We start from the raw sequence: 13,349 nt of genomic DNA, 5'->3' as shown, positions 1-13,349 counted from the left end.
GAAATAGAAATAAGGTTGAGAATATGTATCAGTAATCCAAGTTGATCTGTATTAACCAAGAGGTGGTTATAACAAAACCTTATCTTGTTTGCTTTCAAAACACTATAATCTATCCTGTATGTTTTTAAGATATTTAAAACAATAAATGGGTATTGGATTCAGATCATAGCTGGTAAATTTTTATGACAAAGCTTAGGTTTATTAATTCAACAACGTTTTATCCTTCAGTGTCTGATTTGTCTAGGTTGTTTTGCCCTTTCCAGAGTAATTACTGATTGGTTTTGGGCAAATGCGATTTTGAATGGATTTGTTTAAACTCTTGTATAGAAACGATTAAAACAGTGAAGTTAACCTAAATATCTTGTGCTGCATTATCTTCTACTGATATTGCTTCTCATGATTAAACACTTCAAAGTATTTTAAATCCCTAACCCCAAAAAAGTGTTATCATTTGATTTACCCTGACACTTTTTCTTCCTGTTACCTAGGTGAGCATTGCAACCATGGTGAAATACCAGTTATAAAAAATACGTATATATTTTCCTAGTTACCTCTGCCATGGTTTGTTCCAAATTAAGGTGTAATAATAAAAAATAAATAGTTGTTTACCTGCTAGAACATTAATTTTAATAGAAGGTGTACATGGTGTGCTGGAAGGGTGGGCTAAAGTTCTTAAAAATAAAAATTCTTGAAAGGGCCTGCTTTTAGCACCATTTTAAAAATTAATTTAGGAAAAAAGATGTGGGTGCATATCAACCTAGTATTAGTGTACTTTTTCATAAAATTTAATTTGATGAAGCTGTTTCTTTTGTCAAGTGTGCTGTACTCTGCAGACAGCCATTAAGGCTCAGTAAGATCATGAATCATTTAATTTATGATTAATAACATAATTCACGTAATAACAGACAGCGCCATACTCCAGCAGAATTAATTTGCTTTTAATGCAGCATCAACAAAGAAGATACAGATGTAAGCAATTTTAAGGTATTTGTGCAGGATTTTTATAGGACACTTTTGAAAGCTTAGCTTTTATATTAGAACAAGGGTTGTTAGCCTGGTTAAGATAGTTCTTGCTATCTCTACAGTAGCATTTTCTTTTCCAAATACAGAAAATCAATGTTAGTGATATTGTGATAAGCTGTTTAATTAATGTGGTTTGAAAAGTCAATAGATCTTAATAATTTATAGCTCATCTAATGCACTGACTGTGTTTTGAAGGAAGTATCTCCTCCAAGCTGTAGTTGGAGGTCAGTTGCAGTGTTTTACAGTTGCCCTCAAGTAAACCACAACTTTGTCCTGAGGAATTGGGTAATGGTAGATATTTAAAATAAATAAATATACGCTGTTGACCAGAGTATAGTTTTATGATCTCAGCAGATTTGTAATTTCAGGTCTTAAATACTTAAATCGTTATTTAAAAGGCCTTTATGGTAAGGGAACTATTCGTCTTGTAGTGCTAGAACTACCAGTAGCAGTCTGAAGACTGATTGCTGTTTTTCATGAGATTAAATTGCTGGAACAGGTTACGCAGAAGCAATTTATATCAGTTTCTGTACAACCAGTAACGTATTGTAGAATCCTTAAATGTTCTCTTAGAACCCTGAAGTACATTTAAGCTCAAAATTAAGTATAGACATTGAAAATTGATTTCAAAGTACCAAGTTACTTTCTTAGTTGCTGTAAATATCTTCATCTTTTGTCTCTGTTTTACTATACAGTATTGAAAATATTGAATCCTAATTCATTGTCCACTAGGTTAAAGACTGAAATCTCCATTAGAGTGAAAGAAGCTAAGTTGGAGGTAACGTCTTTTCTTCTCTCCACAAAATATAAAAAATATCTCTGAACTTCATAAATAATCTGAAGACATGATAGAGTTCTACTTTAAATATACATATCCTACTGTTTCAGTAGTTCAGAAGATACGCATAGTGCTAGGAAACAGCTTTCTGTGTTTTACTACAGCAGTGGTGGGACACTTTTATTAGGTCAGCCACGGAAACATTCCCAGTTTGTAGTCAGTCTGGCTGGTTGATTCGTAGGTCAGAAGCCAAGGAAGGAATGGTTTGGTTGTCTTACATATGTATCTTCATCTTCAGGGAACCTCAAAATCGACTTCAGATACAACCTGAGATTTGGCTATGGACTGATTTCAAACTCTTCTTTACTTATTTTGTGTTGTTTTTAAAGAGGAAAATCTTTGGAAATGCCTCATGAGGACTGAATGGCTTTCTTGCTAAGCATATGTACTATTTATGTAGCAATCTGACAGGCCTGTCTGTCTTCATTCAGTTGTGTTAAAGGTGAAAGGATTATGAAGCATAAACAGCAGAATCTTTTCTGTCCATAAATCCTATTACCACTTTAGGCATATTTGGTTTTTTTGTTTCTTTTACTTTTCCTTTTTTCATGCTTTAGAATGTTCAGAATGCATTTCCTACAATTTCAGTGGGGGGCCAGCTGTGTAAGAATTAGAAAAGACCTGGAATTTCTATATTTTGCTTCACAAAATGTTGTTTCATAATTTTGATTTTCATTTAAAATACAACAAAAAGAACAAAACCAGAGCCCTTATGACTGGAGAAGGTGGAGGATACAGACAAAATAGCTATGTTGGTTTTAGCTCTCAGTTGTTACTTGGAGTATAAGCAAGACTTGTCAGAACTGTGAGTTGCTTTTCACTGTGGTTTGGGCCACATCGAAGCTCTGGTTACTGGGTGCTGAACAACCAAAAATTAAAATGGTCGAATTCAGTTGTTTAAAAACATAGCATATGAGATCTAGAGAGATAAGACAAGAAATCTTCCATTCCATGTAGTTCCTCTGTTGAGTGGGGAAGGCTCAATGAGACCTGAGGAACATGATGGGTAGAAAAGAAGGTTCTGTAGTAGAGCAATGTAGATGCATACTTTACAGAATGTGGAGGTGGAGACATGAATTTGGAAGTGTTTCTTGTCATGGATTTTATGTCTATGGGAATAGTACGACAGAAATACAGCAAAGTGTGATAGAAATATAGCAGGGGCTCTTTTAGAAGATAGCATAAGCTTAGCCTGACCATACACCTTCAGGATATTTGCTGCATGATTTGGTCTCACTGAAGCAAAATATACCACCTCTGTGGAGACAAATATTAACAATATATAATACTGTTGATGCGGGTTTAAAATATCTTAAGAGTTTGTAATACAAGTGGTTGAGGTGCTTATATTTCTGTGTAAAAACCTCTTTTATTGTAAAACCAGAATTTACTTATTTGGACAAAAACTAGGTTTCTTAATTTTTTTTTTAAGCACGTATAGTTTTCTTAATAAGAGTAAGATAATATATGGACGAAATGCCCTGTGATATATGAGAAGCTTTTAGAAGACTGCTTTGACAGTTTTTCCACTGGCAATTTAAAAAAATAATTACTTTTTCTACTCTTCTTTAAAAAGAAAAATAAAAAAGAATCTGATCATGTTGTTCAGAGTTCAAAAATTACTTCATTGGGTGGATGCATTACGATAGACTCAGGCTTGTCCTGTGATGAGCTTTCTGCTAAGAATCTTCTTTATAATTAACTTAAAGACATCTGTAGGGCTAAAACACTGTAATGCTTTAGTGTGCTAACCTCAGTTTTTTCTTTCTTGTTTTTCTGTTGGTGTTTTAGCAAAACAGATTTGTCAGATTAGTTGTTCTGGGTTTTTTGTTTGTTTGCTTTTACCTTCCAAATAAAATGCTGTCAGGACATAGTTCATGAGATCCTATTCAGTAAGGGGTATTTACAATTGCATACATGAAAAAGGCTACAAGGATTGCTTTAAAGCTGTGTTGTTTTTTTCCCTTAACTTGCAAGATTTTGCTAACATCTGTATTAATACCCAGTCTCTGCTTCTTAGTAGATGTATGGGATGTCAGTGTGAATTTGTCTCTGCAACTTTATTGTAATCAACTGGTCATGGATAAAAAATAAAACATCCTTAATTATTACAGAAAATTTCAAGACCTAGTTTACCTGAAGGAAAAACAGAAACACCAACATATGAAAGAAAATACAATAATTAGCTGCATCTTGGAGTTCAGTTACATAAAATAATACATGCTGTTATTTCTCAGGTAATTGAATGAGAATATTTTAATTAGTATTTTCATAATGTGTTTTTCTGCGACAAAAACTTTTGAGTGGCAGTCAAAATGTACTCAAAAAGACACAAAGAATTTAGGTTCTAATTGTCAAAACAGTGCTTAACCTACAAATAAGTCAAAGTTTCTGATAAATTGTACACAGTGTTAAAAAGATTTTTTTGTATTATTGTGTATGAATTAACAGCATCGAAAGGGAAAATGGGGAAGAATTATACATTGTATAGTAGTAAATGTTAGTCCTTGGGAATTCATTTTGTTTTGTAGCTGTTACAACTACAGATCTAAGGAAAATAATAATTGTGGGTTTTTAATGTTTGTCTGGGAAAGTAGCTCAAATTGTACATGGCTTTGGGCACATAGTGTGGGCAGACTTAAATATATGTGTATGCATACATTATTACTCCACATCCCGTGGCCTGAAGTATCTTACTCCAATTAGTAGTCTTCAACAATTTTAATGCAAATTTAACCTTTAAAAGCTCAGTCAGAACACTGTTTCAGTCATTGTAAATACATTTGTAGTACCTCTTTTTAAATAGTAAATTAAAAAGTAAATTAAAAAGCAGTTGTGTGCTTTCAGTTTCTCTTTATAAGTTATTTTTCTTCTTAGAAAATGTTCTCCATTACCCTTCTTTAGTCGTATGCAGAGTACCAAATAGAATTTTATTTTCACTTCTAATACTTAGGAATTGAGACGAAGTGGTTCAGGTATGAGAAGCTAACTCCATCTTTAAACTACGGGTAAATCATTATAATTGAATGCTATGTACTGCGTTTTCCTATCTTTACATTTAATTAGGTAAAATTCACATCAATATATACACCTGCTCTTTGTTTCCTGTTGATGAGATTCTTGAGGACTCTGTTAGAAGTTTGAACTTGTTAGGTGCCTTCATGAATCGGAGCTTCTAGTTCAGTTTCCTCAAAAAGAAATTTAGTTTGCACACACCAGAACAGTTCTGTAAACTAAACCAGTGTGTGGGAACAGTTAGGAATTTGCCTCAAGCCTATGCTGTTGGGTCGCACCAAAGTAAATGCAGCTATAGTACTGATTTTGTTACCTGTAAGTACAGTCCACAAACTGAGGGTCTTCATGTGCATACCTTGCAGCTGTTGTGTATGCAGATACGTAAATGTCACCCGAAGCTGTGTGGTTTCTTTTCTTGCTGAATGGTTTTTTAGGGGCTTAATATGAAATAATAATGCTCTAAAGAACATTAAGTGAATGTCCATTGCAAAGGGCAACAAAGAAAACTTGAGCTAGTAGAGTTTAAAAACAAAACAAAAAACAACAATCAGAACCACCAAAACTGAAAAAGAGACAGAGCACAGCAAGTATGCAGAGCCGATCTTCCTTCAGCCTCACTTAGTTCCCAGATCTTACATTTTCTATACAATAAGGAAAAATTCCTTTTAATTTCCAAGATTCTCTAGTTTGCGGTATTTGTATGCTTTCATTTAGTAGATTTGTCTCTTGGACTCAAAATTGTCTTCTGCAAGTAGCCTTATTCAAAAGTTGGAGTTCATACAGACTGTACAGCGGCTGGTTCATTAATAGGTTCATTAATACAGCCCAGTTTTCACAGTCTGTAGCCATGGCTGGTGGCATGCTTTAGAAAATGAGTTTGTTATTTTATTAAACAATAGCCAGGTTTTATATTCTAACTTTTCGCCAAAATCCTTGATGTTTTCATTTTCCACATCTCCTTGGTCTCTTTATTTTTTTCTACAGCTCTTACACAGTACTGTCTGCATATAGACTGAAAGAGTCTTTCATTCCTAACATTACTTAGAAGTCTCTTTTTTTCTTTTTTCAGCTGCTGACTTACTATCAGAACGACTTTTTGAAATTCCGTATGTCATGGGTTTCTTTTTTATTGAGGGGTTGAGTGTGTCACAACTACTGAGTTTTTGCTTATTCATCAGCAGTTGTCAGCAGAGGTAAACTGTTCCATTGGAGGGTTGTTCAATATAAAGGACCTTACTGATGTGTTCAGCAGTACTAGATCACTATTTTCTGGATATTTGTTGTTGTGGTGGTTATTGCCTTACATAAGCTGAGCAGTTTTATTTTTAAACTCTGTTTTATTGGTATAAGACATTGGGGAGTTTTTTCTTCTGCGTGAGAAATGAATGTAGAAAGTTTTTCTTCCTTCCCATTCCACAGTTCTCGCACTTCACCAAAAATGATTTGATAGCAAAGAGGGCTGGATTTGGTCGAAGTTGGGGTTTGATTGTATGAAGATAAGGGAGATTGTGATGGATTTCCATTTTATGTTAAAGTAGGTTTGTCCTTTAAGAGTTCCTTGGTGTGAATGGTGTGTGAATGTAATCCATCTGCAGTGCCCTGTGTGGAACCATTGTTGTCACTGCTAATGAGGAATTAGTTATTGCTTTGTTTAAACCCATTTTTGCATACCTGTGTTCAAAAGTTGTCAAGTAAAGCGTATTATTTTGCTTGTTAACTCTCAACTTCAGTTCTCAAAGCTGCTTGTTGAAGAGTAGCAGCTAAAGGTAACATAAACAGTTTCATAGAGTTTATTGGATTTTCATATGAATGCAGTTGTAAGTATTTACTAGAATTTCTAAGGCTCTGTATAGCTAAAGTATTTTTCTGGAATAGGTGAGGTAATTAGGAGCAGATGTGGTAAGGCTAATTATCATCTGTAGCTGCTGGGTAGTGAGCCTGGCTCCTGTGCTGGAACTTTGTCTCAAGTTTTTTCTGAATCATTACATTTTCTTTTTATTTCTAGTAGTTTGAGTTGGAGGAGAATAATTCATAATAATAATAATAATTCATAATAATTCAAATTAGAATAGAAAAAAATGTACGTTGGGGAGTATTGTTTGTTGTGTTAGCCTAATAAGTGAAAAAAGCATGCATACTTGTCTGTCAGTAGTAGCTAATTCAAGTTGTAATTTGGCAGATAAGTTTATCTCCTGAGTTAATAACTGATTATGAATGAAGAAATGGTGTCACAGTGAAATTATTATTATGACTATCTCAGTAGGCAGTAAGAGTTCACCATTTAAGATTCTTTGTAGTCTCTTACCCCATTCAAAATATTCCTGTGTTGTAAACCTAGGTAGGAAGTTGAATATTCTGGAATTAGCTTCTTTGAGTGAAAGTAAAACTTAAAAACAAACTTCTGAGTGTTTGTAGCTTGTAGCACCTGGGCTAGACTTTTGCTGTGCAGTTCAGTATCACTTAGCGTGTAGGCGAATGACATTAACTTTTAGTTTGAAAATATACTGTAAAAATTTAATAGCAAGAATCTGGTTATTTCCTGTTCCTGGAACTGCCCATTGCTTAGCAAGTGGGTTTAGCCAGAAATGGTTTCAAGCATATTTAAAACTATTTGAAAAAAGCACAGATGCTATTTTGATGCATATAATACTTGATGATGGCATCTCTCTTGCATTTCTTATCTGCATATTACCGTTCAAATTCTATTTGCAACTTTTAGACTCAAACATTAAACTGGGATATGTATCTGCTCCAAATTTCATTTCCTATATAGAACTTTCATCTGAAATTCAGCTTGTTCTTCCATGCCCTCTGCCACTTTTCACTGTTTTGGGTTTGTTTTTTTTTTTTGTCTATTTAACATCACCATTTAGGGCAGTTAGAGCTACTTGTCATTCTGAAGAATCTTGAGTGGGTTTCCAACTATGTTTTTACCAACCCTAAATCTTCACAGCAAAAAAAATGAGCTTCCTCATTGAAATGATGAGAGAAGCCTGATGTTCCTATAACAAATGAAGAGAGATATCAGAAGGCAGGGTTTTGTCTGTTGGCATATGAATGTGAGCAGTTTGCATACAGCATGTGACTGTTTTTGTCAGTAAAGGTGGCATCTGAAATACAGTTGAATCTCTTTGGAGGATTCTCATCCCTCTCGCACTTCCCTTTCCTGATCACTTTACAAAACTGCATGTGGCTTTATTGAAATAATACAAAATTAAACAATAACTATTTTGTATAAATTTTTTGTTGTGTTTTCTGTGTTACTATATAATAAGATTCTCATTTTTCCTTGCATGTATCAACACTGTTCTTTCCTTTTATCTATCACCATGTGGTTTTACTCTGAAAAGTGACTAAAAATGCTCGTTCACCAATTTACTTGTTGAAATACTGCAAATTTCTAGTTGATGCTAAATTTTAGATTTGAATTAATTGTGGTTTCCAACAGCTAGCTTTTTTCTTTCTTTACACGTGTTAGCAGTGCAGATTCAGTTTATCAGTACAAAAGTATGAACTGGCTTATTTTTCTTGCACATCATCAACAGAAGTTTTGATTAGTTGTATCTGCATTTGCGTCAAAGAGCAGCTTAGTGCTGTATTTTTTAAAATTCCACACGAGAAGAAAGAAATAACCTTCATTTCTAGTGATGAAATGCAAGAATTAAAGAATACTAAAGCTGAATATATAAATGGGTAAGAAAAATGAATTTAAATTCACCCTGTCTTGCTATGAAAACTTTTAAGAAATAACAAATAGGAAATCTGCAATGCCATTTGGCTGTTACTTTGCAGAGTATAGCCACTTGTTGCTTTATTACAACTTTTAGAAAAATAACGTTTTGTTTTTTCAGCAAACAGGAGCTTGATTCTTCAGAGGAAACAAAAGAATGCAATAGAAACCAAAATGAAATTGCATCAGTTGAAAAGACTGAAGAAAATTCATCATTGTCAGATACAGAAAATGTTCCCAGTTTGGAACTCCATGATAACAGCACGAAGAAATCTTTGCATGAGAAAGGAACATGTTGTGATTCAGATCATAATAAACAATTGGTAGGCGAGAAACAAAAATGTATTCATGGAGAAAGTGAGTTGAAAGCTTCCCAAAGATCAGATGATGTTGTCTTGACTGATCAGACTAAAGTGCAAAACTTGGATAAAATTACACTTTCAGCGATGAATGCAAAGGACTTAAAGCTAACTTTGGGTGAAGATGTTAGTTTTGAGCAGTTCTTGAGAAAAAGAAATGAACCCGAATCAGTTAGTTCAGACATGAGTGAACAAGGCAGTATTCATTTGGAGCCTTTGACTCCGTCAGAGGTACTAGAGCACGAAGCAACTGAAATTCTTCAGAAAGGTAATGTTGCACCTTCATCGAAGCAAGCTGAACAACTCTCTGAACAAACAGACAAGACTTCTCAAGAAGGCAGTCCCAGCAGAATGGAAACAACTGTAAACAAAACAGATGAAAATGAAGCAAGCTGAAATTACATTCATTTCCTTGTGTGTTATATATAATGATAGGAACACCATGGACCATTCCTGATGAGTGTGCTCATTGATGCTAATGGTTTGGGGGTTTTTTGAAAGGGAAATTTGGCATATGGAGATAAAATATGTATGCACAACTGAATCAAGTAAATTTAGAAAAGGTAATGTCTTTTTAAGTTTCTCTGCTTGTTTCTTCTCTCGTATATATGAATAAACTGAGTTAAAAGGAGGAAAAAAATCTATTTTTTGTATCTGGAATAGATTACTTGCTAGCCAAGAGAAGATTTTAAAAACTCTGTTAATGAAGTGGAACTTAGTATGAATTTAGTTCTAATGCTGAAATGAAGCACACTTGTAGCAATGGTTGTTGGTCTGCTGATAGCTGGGTAAACACAAGCTTTGGATTTGGTATCACATTCCTTTCTGTAAAAGCATGTAAACAATTTTATGAATCTATGCACCTCTGTACAGGTGTAATCCTGCCAGACTGTAGACTTGACTTAAACTTTCAGTGAAAGTGGAAATATTACAATAAAATATATATATTTGTGGGGTTTTCAGTATGCAGACTGTGCAGAAATACCAGATGTAATTGTAAAAAGTAGGACATACTGCTAAAAGTACTGTAGCTTTTAGGCTTTTACCATTGTTTTAAATATTCTTAGTGGTAGACCCATAGGAATGGTCTGTAAGGCAAACCAAAGTATGGTTTAATGTAAAAATTGTTTTAAGCAAGAAGGAAAACCCCAAACTGGAAGTACCAGCTGGCATGCATTCTGCCATTTAACAGCTGCTACTTGCTGACTCTTAGAAAAAAGGACACGAGAGCATATACTGTGGGAATGTACAGTTCAATTTCACAAGTTTTTGTAGTCTAAGTTATATTCAAAAAGATAGCTGCTGGGTTTTTTTGTTTTTTTTTTTTTTTATAGTTAGCAGTTAGGTGTAGAAATGAATATGACAGTAGCTTGCTCTTACAACTTCCTTGCTCCATTGGAAACATTCAGAATGTGCTTTTGACCTGGTTTTGTTTTTAATGTGTTAAATGTTTTGAACAGCTGTTAAAGCACTGCTGTAAATTATTCCTTTTTTGAGTAAATATTTGCAACAAAATTTTGTCTTTGTGAATAATTTCACTGCTCAGCTTGAAACTTTGGGCATAATATTCCCACCTTTTTATAAAAGATTTGGTAGCAGTTTGCAGGAACAGTTTCATTTCAAAATTTTCATTTTAAAATTGTGAGTTGGATGCTTAAGTGATTTTTTTTTTTTTTTCTTTTTTGTTTTTAAGAATTAAATGAGCAAGTGCCTATGCATAAGAATATTTTTCTAGCTGTGTGTTGTGGTTAGATGTGCTGACTTTTCCAGATTACGTGGAAATATTTTTCTGGACCATCAGCATGCAATTGAAGTTCGCTTTGTCCTTCTATGTTGTCTAGACTTGGCTTCTAAATGAGTCTAATCAGCAACAGCATTAACCTGTAGAGACCATTCTGGTTGTTGTTGAAGCCTCTAAATAAACCACATCTCAAAATTGCTTAAGACTCTGAAGAGTCACATGAATTAAATTTTAAATTGCTCCTTAATTTTCATCCATGCAGGTGAAATCTATGCCTTTTTAAAAGAAAAGTGGAATGACTTACGTAGTCACAGCTCTTCTGCTTTAAGAATTCAAAAAAAAAATAAAAACAGACAAAAAAACTGAGAACAGTAAGTGGCAATATTCTTCTCTCCTTTAAAGTGATACTGAAATTGTTAATTTGAGGTGTTAATAACAAGTCTGTTGTCTTCATGCATGTAGACGTGAGGGAATATAAAATACAGCGTCCTAAGAAGGATAGTTCAGAGGAGTAAAACAGCTATGGAACCTCTTGTGTATGTTACTGAAGCAGCTCATGAGTGCATATGAACAAAGAGAAACCTATGATATTTTTAATCTGAATGTTGATTTTACGTGCTAATTAAATATTTTGAAAAATTCATACGTAGTGTTGGCGAAGATCAACTTCAAGTGGAACCAGTTCTATGATACTTGCTTGTAACTTCCTCACATTCGTCTTTTATGCAATTAAATTTTTAAAATATTTGCTATTTTAATGATATGAATTTGGATGAAAACCTAGTTTGAATGCCCCATGCTTTTGAAAATATGTGGAAAATGAAACTGAGACTGGAAAAACCTGAGTATTTGACAAAAACGTGAATTCTCAGACAATATGTAGAGGGTTGTTCATTTCAGTCTGTGTAGAGAATGCATATACATTACGAGAGTAATGTTAGGTCTAAAACCATCCAGATGTTGAACATCTGAAATAGCACCCCTTCCAAATGGAGCAAGAGAGTACTAGATAGTTTTTGTAGCAAGACCATCAGGCTGTTTAAACAGACCATTAAATTATGTAATGAAAGCAGTGGTATGCTGTTTTTGTGAAGAACGAAAAATGCATTTGTTTTTCCTATCTGAAGAAATCTGTTATCTTAACACTGCAGGAAATTGCATAATTATGAAAATTAATCCCTTTCCTGTATTCTGTTTGGTTCTTAGAGCAAAGCTAAATAGATGCCTTTGGCTTAAGTCAAAGATAATTTACACTGACTGCATTTGAGTTATTTGTATGTAACTGCACATAACTTACTTTTTTGTTTCTGTGTCGTGAAAGGTTTTTCTTATTTTGCAGCCATCATCAGTTCTTTCTCTGTGCCATCTTTCTCTTTGAACTTAGGAGAACATTTGAGCTCAAGTTTACATTGCCTTGCAAAAAAAATTAAATTCAATTTAATTCTCGGTGTCCATATTGGAATATATGTTTCACTTCTGCAGAGATTAACAATATTTACTTGAATTATAATTTCATATTGGATATGTAATTTACTATGTTTGAAAAAGATACATGCCATGTGCACATTAGCTTTGTTTCTGTTCAGTTGAAAACTACTGAAAATCAGTAGCTTATGGTCATTTGGTGCTTCCTCAAGTGCAGTGAATGCTTCAGTTTGTCTTGCACAGTTTAGGCAAAAAAAATACTGCTTTTTGACTAATTTTAGAGGATTGTAGACAAATTCCTATTGTTTGGGGGGTTGGAGGTTCATGATCTTTGAGGTTACTTCCAACCCTGGCCATTCTGTGATTCAGGGGGAGAAAGCGTTGCCAGAAGAACAGGCACGGAGTACCCAACAGCAGCAGGTTGTGAAGATATTGGATGTGAGTCTATTCACTTTTTATGGCTGGATCTCTAGAGATGTTACAGGTTCTGTATACTTCAATTAACTGTTGTCACCAAAGTTACAATTTTTAAGTATGGCCTTTGCATCTTTCAGTGTAAAGGCTTTAAAAGGTGTAATACAACTGACGCTATTTGCTTGCATGAAACATGTTTATAGCAGTAAGCAAATTCTCAGTATTTGGTTTATTGCATATTGCAGCATCTTACTGCAGAAGTTACAGAAGACTAATTCAAAATATGATTCTGAATTCAAATGTTTATTGCATAGGATTTCTGAAGATTAAAAACTTGTCTGCAACCCTGGAAAATGTTAATCTCTCACACTTTAATCTTTATTTACTTCATATATGAAATCTCATTACTACATAAATCTGAGACAGAATGGAGGGATGTGAAACATAGCTTTAAATAATTAGGAAAATTTCAGCCCCAAAGGAAACTTCTAGTAAAAACTGAAGCTGGTGGAAGGATAGGAAGTCGTAACCATGCCAAACCGTTACTGCATGTGTGCAAATTTTGCTTTGCACAAACATGCTTGCATTTATAGGCAACTATAGTGAAAACAACAGGGTTTCATTTTCCCTGATGTAGATGAAGAAGGAAAAAAGAAAGCTCTTTTTTTGATTGTTAAAAAGAAGGTAGGTTTCGGCAACAGTCCTTATACTCTTTAGAGCAAAAACTTTTGTACAGCATTGTAAAACTGCCACTGTACTCGATTTAGGTGTTCTGTTAATCTAAGCGTGCTCTTGGTAAGGTGA

General features: G+C 34.1%; 1 protein-coding gene across 1 annotated transcript in view; it reads left to right on the top strand.

Moving 5' to 3' along the window:
• ZNF280D (zinc finger protein 280D) overlaps positions 1-9,361 on the top strand; it is a gene marked incomplete at its 3' end in the record, with an annotated part of 38,495 nt that extends 29,134 nt beyond the window's left edge. The window contains exons 16-18 of the mRNA XM_079541167.1: positions 1,756-1,801; positions 3,976-4,031; positions 8,728-9,361. Of these exons, the coding sequence (XP_079397293.1) occupies positions 1,756-1,801; positions 3,976-4,031; positions 8,728-9,361 (736 nt within the window). The remainder of the gene's footprint in view (positions 1-1,755; positions 1,802-3,975; positions 4,032-8,727) is intronic.
• Positions 9,362-13,349: the final 3,988 nt, after the last annotated feature.

The sequence above is a fragment of the Tetrao urogallus genome (genome assembly GCF_951394365.1).
Source record: "Tetrao urogallus genome assembly, chromosome: 11".
Lineage (NCBI taxonomy): Eukaryota > Metazoa > Chordata > Aves > Galliformes > Phasianidae > Tetrao > Tetrao urogallus.
The sequence above is the reverse complement of the archived record's forward strand: the minus strand, read 5'-3'. Positions and strand labels throughout refer to the sequence as shown.